This window comes from Pelobates fuscus, chromosome 8 (assembly GCF_036172605.1).
Source record: "Pelobates fuscus isolate aPelFus1 chromosome 8, aPelFus1.pri, whole genome shotgun sequence".
Taxonomy (NCBI): Eukaryota; Metazoa; Chordata; class Amphibia; order Anura; family Pelobatidae; genus Pelobates; species Pelobates fuscus.
The window spans coordinates 159,410,973-159,424,575 of record NC_086324.1 but is presented as its reverse complement, the minus strand read 5'-3'; the positions used below and the strand labels follow the sequence as shown (position 1 = coordinate 159,424,575).

The window sequence follows — 13,603 nt, the reverse complement described above, 5'->3', positions numbered from 1 at the left end:
GAAATTCTAAATTAAACAGAGTTTACAATACAGGAAGTGTAAGCATTAGATGACTCTTTACAGGAAGTGTTTATAATAGAGCAGGCAGGTTGCGTAATAATGTGAATTTCAATAGCTGTACAGGAAACTTACAAAAATGAAGCCTCCACTTCACTCCAGGATAAACACAGAGATTGAGTTATTTCAGTTATGAATAAAGCTGTCGCTGCGCATGAATCGGGATCCCCCGCCATTGTATATCCCTCACCCACGTACTCCGTGTGTGTGGCAGCCAATACATATTGTAGACAAAAAGGACAAATTTCATATAGCAAATATTATACGCACATTTATTCAAAACCATTGAATCTTCTTACGTTAAACCTTCATAAATACAATTTATTTGACCGGGCTAGGCACAGTAGTAACTCTTAATTTTGAATGTCATAGAAGCAAGCTTGCAACAGGTACTGGTGCCAAAGGAGTGAATTTCTTGATCTACCCAAACAGTGACACTTTGGTAGCAATAGTGCTCCCTCTGACTTCAAGGTATCCAACGCCTTGTGATGTACAATGCAGAGGAGTGAGTAAAGGAGGTAAGCGGCACAATGTTTATTCTGTCTGAGCAGGACATGTAACGACAACCCCTCCATATTGCCTGCACCTATGTTTTTCAACACCTACATTTAGGCTCCAGACGGGGACTTCGGCTATCCCAACATAAGGATATGTACAGCAAGAAGTGAATGGGGTGATCAGTAATATGGATACTAAATTGTAATCGTGAAATAAAAATACACAGGAATGGTTACTCATTAAAGTGGGAATTGAAGTAAATGTAATATTTTAGGTCAAACGAGTTGAACTGAAAACAAGGCTAGAAGAACTTTTCATTTTTTTATATTTTTTTTTTTTATTAGTCCAGTAGTAATAGTAAAAATGGATTTGAATTTAATAATAAAAGGTTTACTTGATTATTTTAATATGTTCAGAAGAGTGTAACATTGTGCAATAAAAATGGAATTGCGTACCAAAAAATAAATTAGATATATATTATGCTTTTATTAAGCATCTGTATGCGGTATCTTCCATCGTGTTAGATTGGAGCCGTATTAGTCCAGTGATGCAAATGTAAAATAACAGATGACATTTATAACTTGTAATATATATTATTATTTTTTTTAATCTATGACAAATATATATATATATATATATATATATATATCACTGTTTTTTATTTTATTTTTTAATACTTGAGCAATAGACTTGTAATGTTTAATTCCCAGGCGCCATAAACCTGACATGTGTCAGACCTCAATGGCAATCTGTGACCTTCTGTGATGTCCTTCCAGGGTGTGGCATCATGGCGGATAGCAGGTGTACCAAGATGGCCGCTCATACTCCCCTGCCTATGGTGACAGACATTTATTCATTTACAATCCCCGGCTAGTTTATTTAAAAGAGTTTAATAAAGTGATGTCTGAGGTAGTAATCCTGTCACAGTTTGTATCCGCCTTCGGCTTTTACCTGACACAATAACCGCTGAGCATCACGGGATTCGTAGTCCCGCCAGCGGACGCTCTGGCCGCCCTGTGGCGCTCTCTATGGTATCGCGCTGTGTATCTATGGTGTGCCCTGCGCGCGCCGCTAGTCTCTATGGTCTTTGTCCTTTCTTTCCCGCTGACAGGAAGACTTGTTGGTTGAGTCCCGCCGTGGTGCAGCCTGGGTAGCCGCTGACCGCCATGGCGTCCCGTGCCCTCTGTGTGTGTGTCCGCAGCGCGCTTCGTCCCCTTCCCCGCCGCCCCGGGCGGATCCTGGGCCCGGCAACCTGCAGGCAGCGATCAGCCTTGTCGAGGCCATCCGGCCCAGGCCCAATCCTCGTCCCCCAGGTACCTGGAGACCGCCGGGAGCTGCCTGCTGCTGGGAGAGAGAGGGGGGACACTGGGAGAGAGAGGGGGGACACTGGGAGAGAGAGGGGGGACACTGGGAGAGAGAGGGGGGACACTGGGAGAGAGAGGGGGGACACTGGGAGAGAGAGGGGGGACACTGGGAGAGAGAGGGGGGACACTGGGAGAGAGAGGGGGGACACTGGGAGAGAGGGGGCACACACACACACAGAGGGGTCACTGAGAGAGAGAGGGGGCACACTGGGAGAGAGAGGGGGGACACTGGGAGAGAGAGAGGGGGGACACTGGGAGAGAGAGAGGGGGGACACTGGGAGAGAGAGAGGGGGGACACTGGGAGAGAGAGAGGGGGGACACTGGGAGAGAGAGAGGGGGGACACTGGGAGAGAGAGAGGGGGGACACTGGGAGAGAGAGAGGGGGGACACTGGGAGAGAGAGAGGGGGGACACTGGGAGAGAGAGAGGGGACACTGGGAGAGAGGGGGCACACACACACACAGAGGGGTCACTGAGAGAGAGGGGGGACACTGGGAGAGAGAGGGGGGACACTGGGAGAGAGAGGGGGGACACTGGGAGAGAGAGGGGGGACACTGGGAGAGAAGAGGGGTCACTGGGAGAGAGGGGGCACACACACACACACACACACACACAGAGGGGTCACTGAGAGAGAGGGGGCACACTGGGAGAGAGAGGGGGCACACTGGGAGAGAGAGGGGGGACACTGGGAGAGAGAGGGGGGACACTGGGAGAGAGAGGGGGGACACTGGGAGAGAGAGGGGGGACACTGGGAGAGAGAGGGGGGACACTGGGAGAGAGAGGGGGGGCACTGGGAGAGAGAGGGGGACACTGGGAGAGAGGGGGACACACTGGGAGAGAGGGGGACACTGGGAGAGAGGGGGACACAGGGAGAGAGGGGGGACACTGGGAGAGAGGGGGGACACTGGGAGAGAGGGGGGACACTGGGAGAGAGGGGGGACACTGGGAGAGAGGGGGGGGACACTGGGAGAGAGGGGGAGACACTGGGAGAGAGGGGGGAGACACTGGGAGAGAGGGGGGAGACACTGGGAGAGAGGGGGGAGACACTGGGAGAGAGGGGGGAGACACTGGGAGAGAGGGGGGAGACACTGGGAGAGAGGGGGGGAGACACTGGGAGAGAGGGGGGAGACACTGGGAGAGAGGGGGGAGACACTGGGAGAGAGGGGGGAGACACTGGGAGAGAGGGGGGAGACACTGGGAGAGAGGGGGGAGACACTGGGAGAGAGGGGGGAGGCACTGGGAGAGAGGGGGGAGGCACTGGGAGAGAGGGGGGAGGCACTGGGAGAGAGGGGGGAGGCACTGGGAGAGAGGGGGGAGGCACTGGGAGAGAGGGGGGAGGCACTGGGAGAGAGGGGGGGCACTGGGAGAGAGAGGGGGGGCCACACACACACTGGGGAAGAGGGGGACACACACACTGAGGGGGGGGGGCACTGGGAGAGAGGGGGGGGTCACTGGAAGAGAGGGGGACACACACACAGAGGGGTCAATGAGGGGGGGTGGGGACACTGGAAAAGGGGGTATCACGCCTAGGTCTGGGTGTGAGTCAGGGCAGATGTTACAGGGAGAAGGGGGCATTAGACCTAACATGGGGTACAGGAGAAGGGGCATCAGATCTAGGGCAGGGAATATAGGGAAAAGGGGCATCAGATCTAGCACAGGTGGGTGTGGGGCACTTGATGCTGGTGTATTGGTTTTTGGCTGGGGGTATCCAGGACATGGGCACTAGGCTCAGTCCATTCATTCTTAGTGCAGCTCATGCTATTTACATTGTGCTTGTGTTATACATGTTGTAATGGTAGCTGTATATTATTCTATTCCTGCATTAAAAATCATACTACATTATAATATAACTCATTTTCATGTCTGATCTGAGATTTGCCCTTCACATGTGCTAGTTATTGTGCATGGCTTGATACAGTGACAGCATATCAAGCTGATGTCTTCGATATGAGAAAAATGGGAATCCTGAATTTATCATGTATAATACAATACGTCTTCTAAAAACAAAAAAAAGATAATACGCTTAATATGCTTCTTATTCTGTGTTTGCATAGAGGTCTTCTATTCTTATACTTTGCCTCATTCTGTTAGGGATACAATTTGCTATGAGGGTTTTGTCATTGAGCTGCATTGGGAAGTCGGTGCTGGGAAAGAAGAGGAGAGCTTGCAAAGGCTTCAGATGAGATCTGCTTGTTTTGCAAGTTGTTTTTATATAGCACAGTTAAATGCATGCATGTATTGTATTATTAATATTTTATTAATTATTATTTGGGATGGGGAGTGTCCCTTTTTAATTCTAGGTTAATGGCTTAGAAGGTCAAGCTCTTGTCACATTGAACATTCACATGTTAAATTGCTGTTCTCGATCAGGTACTCTTGAGTCTGCCTAGGTTCAGACTGTTTTAGGTCTCAGCCATGTGCAGGAGGTAGAACGCTGTGTATTCCATGACTGGTTCCAGAATGCTGTCTTCTCATGGACAAATCTTCTGGCAGAATTTCTGGTTCTGTCAGAGAAACCTTTTCAAATGCTGTCTTCCATCTGCTAGACCACGTTCATTTCTGAACACCGTGTAAGACTCTGAAATAAAGCACAGCCCTAATGACACACATTGGAAAGGTTACTTGTTATCAGTATGCTTGAATCTAAATGTAGGTCAGAACTTGTTTTGCCTGAACATTTTCTGCTTTCCAATATGCTGGTTACGAGAGTATCCAGAGCGCATTGCTAGCATTTCCATCATGCCTTTCCAGGTAGATGTGACCACAATGCAAGGTTTAATCAATTGTGTACTAGAAAACCGTGGCTCCAAAAATGTTACTCTTGGAGCTTACTCCTCTAGCTCTGTGTCTCTCTTCCTTCACTTATATAAAGAAAGGGAAAAATTGATCTTACTCCCAACTGCAAATCTGTAATTCTGCAACTATTTTTCTTCCTAATTTACATATGCAGTCTTCACACCAGTGTTGAAGATGAGTTCTATAAAATGGAAAATAGTTTTTGTAACTTACCTTAGAGGAGCAGTCCAGGTACACCCATAGACACGTTGGGAGGAATCTTGTCCTTTTAAGAGAATTACCTCTCCTCTTCTGATATTTTGGCATACCGTTTTGTATCCTCTTAGGCTAACACTTTTTTTCACATCGTCTAATTGGTTTTAAGTAAGGCATATGTGCACTGTATCCATTCTTATACAATATTTTCTTATCCCTTTGCTCCCCCATATTTAAACGCTGAATAATGCAAAGTTTATTCATTTAATTGTATATATGAAGTGCTTTTGAGACATTTTACAGAAAATGCTTATTTTTTTTAATTTATTTTTTCCCCTCCTTTTTCTACATAGGTTTCCACCTCCTTATTTCAGTTATGCCGCCAGTACGGAGACCTCCCTCCCCTCACGTTGGAGAACATTTCAGAACGCGTATTATATGTTTTGAAGTTGTATGATAAGATTGACCCTGAAAAGGTAAAGAACTTTAAAAATATTGTTCTAAAGTGTTGATTATTGGGAACGCAAAGTGATTTTTGAAGTAAATTTCTCATTTTAGACCAAAATTTAAGAAAAAGTCGGTTATGCTTTCATTTTGTTTACACAACACTATAGTGTTATGTCTTTTTAAAGTAAAAAAAAAAAAAAAAATACTAATGAAAGCACTTGTGTTTAATCCTCCAGGGTGCCAGTCTCGCAGTGGTGGCCCTGATCAACACTGCTGATCTCAGTCAATTCAATGTATTCCCGTAGGGAAGTCACACAGCTGTACCAACCAGCATCAACTTATAGAGATGCATTGCTTTAATGCGTCAGTATGCATTCGGTGTCTCCATGCAGAACATGAACCCGGGAAGCCCCTCTAGTATTTGTCAGTGACATCTACTAGAGATGGCATTTAGCAGCATTGTAAACACAGACTTTTCTCAGAAAATACAGCGTTTATACTGATGACGTTGCAGGGACATGTTCTGGGCCTAAGAACCATTAGACTAAGTTGTAGTGGTTCTGGTGCCTATAGTGTCCTTTAATATTCACTTGGAATTCTTAGCAATTCATCCTTCAGTGAATAACTCCTAGAGTGTCAAGTGAATGGTGGCCAGAGGGATATACTTAATGGTATTGTCATTTTATTGGTTGTGGATGTTCTACCATCAGCATTTAGTGAATTCTAACAAGTATTCTTACTAAGCCTAACCACAGCTGCCTGTTTTGAGCTGTGCATTGAGGTACAGAGTACCCTGTCTATGCTCCGCATTCTAAAATACACACAGTATTGTTTGCTACGGTGAAAATTGCTGGGATTTCAAATTTAAGACCCAAGTAATCAATCTGGAAGCATTGCTGACTTTGAGAATATTTTTCATTTCCGCTAGTTTGACCTTTCTACCTGACTTCAGATTTTGTTAAAAACACAGTTCAAACATACACAGCTTCTAATACAATTTCTGGTGTATAACTTGGTCAGAGCAAGTAATGCAAAAAAAGCCAAACACAGGTATGTTAGCATTGATATGCTATCTGACTTTCACATGGTTGGATATGTTCAAACCCATCTCCCTTTTTCAAATGGAGCAACCCTTAGATTTGTTTATTTACATATTTTTCTATAAGCTTGCCTTGGATTGGCTTTAAAGGACCACTATAGGCACCCAGACCACTTCAGCTCAATGAAGTGGTCTGGGTGTTAACTCTGCAGCTGTAAACATAGCAGTTTCAGAAAAACTCCTATGTTTACACTAGGGTTAATCCAGCCTCTAGTGGCTGTCTCACTGACAGCCGCTAGAGGTGCCTCCGCGTTTCTCACTGTGAAAATTACAGTAAGACTCTTCCGTCCATAGTAAAGCATTGAGAAATGCTTTCCTATGGACTTTTTGAATGCGAACGCGGCTCTTGCCGTGCATGCGCATTCGGCGCAGAGGGAGGTGAGTTCTCCAGCGCCGAGGGAGCCCGGTGCGGGAGAAAAGTGTTTAGCCCCTTCAGCCCAGCGTGAGTGGGACCCTGAGGGTGGGGGGGACCTAAAGACCCTATAGTGCCAGGAAAAAGAGTTTGTTTTCCTGACACTTTAGTGGTCCTTTAAAGGAACATTATAGTGTTAGGAATACAAAGCCGTATATAACACTATAGTGTTCCTCTGTCCCCATGGCAATCACAGGGTTAAATAACCCTTTAAACACTTACCTGAATCTAACATGTCATCAAATGTTTTCAGTTGCAGTGCTAAGGGGACAGAGCCTCTGCAGCTAGACCACTTCAATGAGATTAAGTGGTCTGGGTGCTTATAGTGTCCCTTTAATATGCACTTGGTGTCCCTTTATAGAGAACACAATTGAGACGTGGTGTTGTGGTCTGGGTGCTTATAGTGTCCCTTTAATATGCATTGGTGTCCCTTTTTAGAGAACACAATTGAGATGTGGTATTGTAAATTTTGTGGGAAATGTACACTGAACTTATTTTACACTACACTTTTTGTGCATTTTTAAGGGGGAGGGGGGACGGTCACATCCCAGAATTTGTATTATTATGTTTACATATGTCTATTTCACAAATATGTATTTGAGGTACAAAATGAAATGAAGACATAAACACGTCTATATCCTGCAACTGGGCGCCTCCATCTTGGCTTCTTGTCAAACATTGTGATATAAACTGTCCTTTTGCACCTGGCAGCCGGCCTCTCTGCATGGCGTCCAATAACTATTGATTTACTGAAGGCTTCCTGGCTCGATCCTGTCCTCTGGATACTAGCAAGTTCTGTCGAGCTGCTGCAGTGCAAACTATACTTACTGCATGATTGGAGCCACGCATGCATGCATTATTTATCGCACAGCCACAAGAAGTGATGTGTTGAAGATAAACTGAATAATGATCATTGCAGAGTCTGGCAGTGGGCATTATATATCCTCAAATTTGGATATCTTTCAGTTCTAGAGATATTTCAAGATATAACATTTAAAGAATAGTCATTGACCTTGGTGGAGAATTGAAAATAAAATTGTAAATTGTAGGTCAGATATTGGAAAAGGAACCAATTTGTAGACCTTTTGGTCTGGTTCAGTTGTTTTGGCCCAATATGTGCAGTTATCTGGTCCGTTTTAGTTCATTCCCATTTTAGGTAATAATCCTACTCTTTAATACTCTGCATTCCTGTTATAAATGTATATGTTTAAAGTGGCACTGTCACAGTTTGGGGAATTCGCAAAGACCCCCAACAGTCACATTGTCGTTGGGGGTCTGATGAACGGGAGTGTGGGTAAATTCTACTAGCCTGAACCTGTCCTCACAGGTGTCTTCCTCTGGCGAATCCTCTTTAGCTGTTTGTGCTTCAGCCAACGTTGCATTCATGCGCAAGTCCGGTGAGACCATGGCATCCTCCGTTGACAGGGCCAATTCCTTTTAGCCGTCACTGGTGACCGCTGTCGGGATTGACTCTGTATCTCCCGCCCAGTGCCTAAGAAAGTCAGGTGTAGGAAAAATACATAAGGTAACGTAGTCCCTACTTTGTCTTATGTTTTTTTTTTTTTTTTTGTTAGAAATAGATTAAAAATGAAAAAAGAGAGACAGAGTAGGAAAGAGGTAGAGGCCTTTTGAGAAAGGTAACAGAAACAAAGAAGTAAAAATTCACTAACTGACTATAATGCTGACTGGAGATAATGACTAGGCACCAAAGCATCCAGTGGTATGGAACAATGTAACCAGAGAGAGACCACTAAATATCTGAAGTAACAAAGTATCAACACAGAAATAAACTGACTCCAAACAATAATAATAAATACCGAACCAGCCTTCTAAGGCTACTCCCATGCCTAAGTAAGTGAGGAGATAAAAGTTACTAAACACCTAAGTCTGCAATATTCATATAGGCTTTAGTAATCCTGGCCCTTTAAAGGAAAACTCCAGTGCCAGGAAAACCATCCGTTTTCCTGGCACTGCAGGTTCCCTCCCACCCCCCAATCCCCAGTTGCTGAAGGGGTGAAAACCCCTTCAGTCACTTACCTGAGGCAGCGACGATGTCCCTCGTCGCTGTCTCCTCCTCCGCGCCGCTCCTCCTACTGACTCCGTCGGCCAGTGGGCGAGACTGATCCCGCCCACCGGCCGGGGAGACCTAATGCACATGCGCAGCAATGCCGTGCATGCGCATTAGCGCTCCCCATAGGAAAGCATTGAAAAAAGATTTTCAATGCTTTCCAATGGAAAAATGAGCAACGCTGGAGGTCCTCACACAGCGTGAGGACGTCCAGCAACGCTCTAGCAAAGAAAATCTTTGCTATAAATCAGGTAGTTCCTCTTCCTGCAGGGAAGGAGGGTTAACAACACTAGAGGTGGAGTTAACCCTGCAAGGTAATTATTGCAGTTTATAAAAAAAACTGCAATAATTACACTTGCAGGGTTAGGAGTAGTGGGATTCTGCCAATGGGCAGAAGTGGTCTGGGTGCCTGGAGTGTCCCTTTAATGCATAGCGCGTTAGTAAATCTCCCCATGGTACATAAGCACCAGAAAAAGTGCTAAAGATTCTAAAAGATTGGCAGCCCTAATAATCAAAAGTTGACAGACGGATAAAGTAAAATAAAGAAGGCCTCTCTTCTCGTGAGACTTATTAGACTGGCATAGAAGAAAAAAATGTAATTCATAAATCATAACAAACTCTCATGCCTAAGTAAGTGAGATGAAGTTGCTAAACACCTACGTCTGCAATATACAAATAGGCTTAATTAGTCCTGGCCCTTTAATGCATAGGGTGTTAGTAGATCTCCCCTTAATTCCTGAGCACCAGTAAAAATGCTAAAGTTACTGTCTAGACTAGAGGATCAGCATTGAGAAAGGTAAATTTGGCATGACCGTGCCGCTTAACCGCAGCTGCATGTGTGAAGTGGATTAGACAAAGTTTGAGATTTCTTGACTGACAATGGAATGTCTTCTCTTTAAGCTGGCTGTGAGCTCGCACTTCATGAAAGATCTGGGATTAGATAGTTTGGACCAAGTTGAAATAATCATGGCAATGGAGGATGAGTTTGGTAAGTTGGTGCATCACGTTAAACTTTGACAACAGTTAACACAATACAATAATTTAATTTTAATTCTGTTGTACCACTTTTTTCCCTCAGTGATCACGTATTCTCACATGCTGCCACTAGGTGGCATGCTCACATAACTAGTTTCCTTTGTAATGTCAGGCCTTTGATATATGCTGCTGTTTTGCTCTCCTGCAGTTCTGTGATGCATACAAAATAAGATTGGCTCTGTACTTTGCCAGCACCTGCACCAAAAATGTATCTTGCGTATTTACAGAGCAATCTGCAATGAGGTTAATTTGGTTTTCCTGCATATCCTAATAGGAGTATACGTACATTCCAAAGCTTATGACGCACTCGTTTTATCTTTATATTTATTAGGTGCAGTTATATTTTGTACATTTTATGAAAAGCTGAACTATGGATTTATACAAACACGCCTGCTCTTCTATATTTTAACCCTCACTTCCTTTAGTGGATTATTGGTTAAGCTTTCAGAACTTTTCCTGAGCGAGGTCTTTCTTTTCTTAAATTAAATGGAAATCGTTTAACTCAAAGACAGTCATAAGATTTGTAGTTTAAAAAGGATTGGAGAACCACTTGTGTACCTTGGGCAACTGCTTCTATTCTTAGGGGGTGCTGTGAATTGACCATCTATAAAGCAGAGCGTTCTCAGAGATCAGACTAAGTACCATCACAGTGTTGCGGCATTACAAAGTTGATTGTACAGAGAGTACCCTGCTTATACTCTGAGAGTTGCCTAGAATGACAGCAATTTGTCAAAATCACTGCAACTGTAATCCAGCCCCTCAGAGCTGTCCAACGAATTCCAAAATATAGGCAATTTTATCAGAACCAGGAACTACACAGCAACGTTTCAACCCCTCAGGGTCTTTATCAAGGAATTTGTTGGAGTGCCTGGACTATTTTCTACAATTAATAATTTTACATTTGGTCCATTTTGGTACTGGGACTTGTCCATTGGAGCACCCTGGATTCCTGGATGAAAGGAAGTGCACTTCCATTATTTTTTTTTTTTTTTTTATATCCCTCAGAGCTGTCAGTCAGCTCGACTAGTTGCTCATTAAACCATGAAAAGAGAATTTGCACTTGTTTGAGTTAAACTGTCCTCTGCTCTTGCTCTGTGTAGTGTTTATATTGAAAGTTTTACCAGGGAGAGTACATTGCTATTTTTAAAAATTGTGTTTATTCGTTTCATTTTAAAGTATGTCCTGAAACATTCAAACAATGCAGCCCTTTCATAAGGTTACAGATTGTACAAAACATTGATCATCGTTAGCAGCTTGAGTGGAGATGGTCGTTTGCAGAGTTTGATTACTTTCTGGTAGTTTATTCCACAGTTGTGGAGCCCTGATCAGGATGCCTCATGCCTCACTTCCTTGTTGTAATGGTCAATGAAGAGTAAAGGGGACGTATTGTGTTCTAACGGTCATTAATTACTCTCAAATCTGTGGAAGCCGCACCAACTATAACATTTGTCTGTGTTTCCCCCCAGGCTTCGAGATTCCAGACGCAGATGGCGAGAAGTTGATGACACCGCAGGAGATTGTAGATTACATTGCAGATAAAAAGGATGTTTATGAATGAACAATACACGTCTCACTCTATGTTCATTGTGAGTATGAAAGTTTGTAACCCCAGTCAGGACCTATGAAATTGCAAGGTGGGCATGGTAGAAAAAGGAATTTTCTTTATTCTAGTCTTTATGGGGTTAACAGCCATGTTTATCAGTGAGACCTGTTATCTAACCTGATTCAAAGCACCTGCTGAAATGCGAAAATTCTCCCAACTGTTAGATTCCAGTTCTATAATTCTGGCAGGAATTTGGAATTCCTTATCATGTCTGAATAGTAGCTGGTTTACAGAATAACCCCCTAAGTGTTTTCCAAGCATCATTTTTTTTTTTTTAAAGGATTGTAGACCCTCTTAAAATCTTTTAATAAAACTAATATTGATGTGCGATGCGGTATCATAGTAAATTGTACAAAGGAAAGCTAAATTGTCCAGTAAAACTATTCTCAATGTCCAATAGTGGTTTGTGACCTTTTGATTATGACAGTAACATCCAAAATTAAGGCCACGCTGCAGAACATTAAGGCTTATTTTAACACGCAGTAAGTCTCTTGAAAAGCATGTGTTTCAGGCTCTTCACAGTAAAAGTGTTGTGCAATCGAGGTTACCAGTTCCAGCAGAATGTTATATAGCCTGTTATGGGTCACTTGCTATTTAAATCGGCCTGTTTGCACCAATAAATGTGTCAAATTCTTAGCTTTCGCAAAACACTACCAAAAAGTCCATAAAGAGAAATGCTGTTCTGTAACACGTCTCACTGGGAGCATTCTTGCAGTGTTTCCCCCATGCTGTGCTGCTAGAAATAGAAAACTGTTTTACAAATGGAATGTTTTTTTAATATTTTTACTTTTCTATCAAAAAAGGGAAAAACTGGCACTCTATCTCTCTAATGTAGCAATGATTCAGTAGACCACAGTGCTGCACAGTGTAAGCAATATAGTAGATATAAATGAAGGCCGCATTCAATGGATTTTCAAAATGAAGTTGTGTTATTTTAAGCTATCAAAGTGTGTGTGTGTGTATATATATATATATATATATATATATATATATATATATATATATATATATATATATATATATATATATATATATATATATATATATATATATATATATATATATATATATATATACATACCTACCCATAATAAATGCTGTCCACTTCTGTGGTGTGAAATCCTGTCTGCTGCATGACTTACACTGTAACTCTGCTCTCCATTTAGGATGCTGTCTCTCTGCAGGTAGTTGGGGTGGGCGCTCTGTGATCGCGCCTGCATGCAGTGACTTCGCAACTGCCGTCAGCACTTCTTCCAGAATCCTGTATTTAAGCTGTCTGAATGTGTTGGCCTTTAATAAATGTGTACAAAATGTTCATACTGTCTCATTCTTTGCAAGTACAAACCTCAAGGCGTACAGTGCTCAAAAAGTATTGGATGGCCAAAAGGTCATCATCCCGAGTCACACGTTACCCCACCAATAGAATCTTGACTGCAGTAAATGCCATATATTTTATATAAGCCAACATCCTAGTTCTTACGTCTGAAATCACTTGCCAATACCCTTTTCACTTGAGTCTCTCACCTAACCTCACACCCCCTTTTCCTGCATTTTTTTTTATTTACAACACATTTTCATTAGTGGAATCGGGCATAATAAGAGCAGATATAAAGCTGATCCATGGATTCCATTTGTTTACATTTTGAGAGAACAGACAAAAACCAGAATAAATATAAGAACTACACAGGTGGCGTTTTAGCGCCTGCATTTTATTTGACCCCCTGGGTCAATTCCCCCACTATACCCCCAAACCAAATATAATCCTCCCTATCTACTATCCCACCCAGCGATTTATATCCCTCTAGATTCGTGCACAAAGAAAAAATATGGTGTGTCTGAAATTGAAAACAGATTTGGATGAACCAGATTTTGTTACTAAATCAACGTTGTTCATCCACATTTTTAACCTCTCAGTGGTTTTTTTTTTTCTCCAATCAACTAAACTGTAAATGGAAGTTTACTCAGATTTGGCGGGGGTGGGGGTGACCTGGCCAAATGCCACCCTGGTCCTGCCTTCACCTTTCATTCAT

At 43.0% G+C, this 13,603-nt stretch overlaps 1 protein-coding gene across 1 annotated transcript; it reads left to right on the top strand.

Annotated features, from left to right (window-relative positions):
- The first annotated feature begins 1,635 nt into the window (after positions 1–1,635).
- On the top strand, positions 1,636–12,888 carry NDUFAB1 (NADH:ubiquinone oxidoreductase subunit AB1). The gene is made up of 5 exons (XM_063428969.1): positions 1,636–1,868; positions 5,263–5,385; positions 9,836–9,923; positions 11,437–11,556; positions 12,740–12,888. The coding sequence occupies exons 1-4, from the start codon at positions 1,722–1,724 to the stop codon at positions 11,526–11,528; spliced, it is 450 nt and encodes a 149-aa protein (XP_063285039.1). The 5' UTR covers positions 1,636–1,721; the 3' UTR covers positions 11,529–11,556; positions 12,740–12,888.
- The last annotated feature ends 715 nt before the right edge of the window (positions 12,889–13,603 follow it).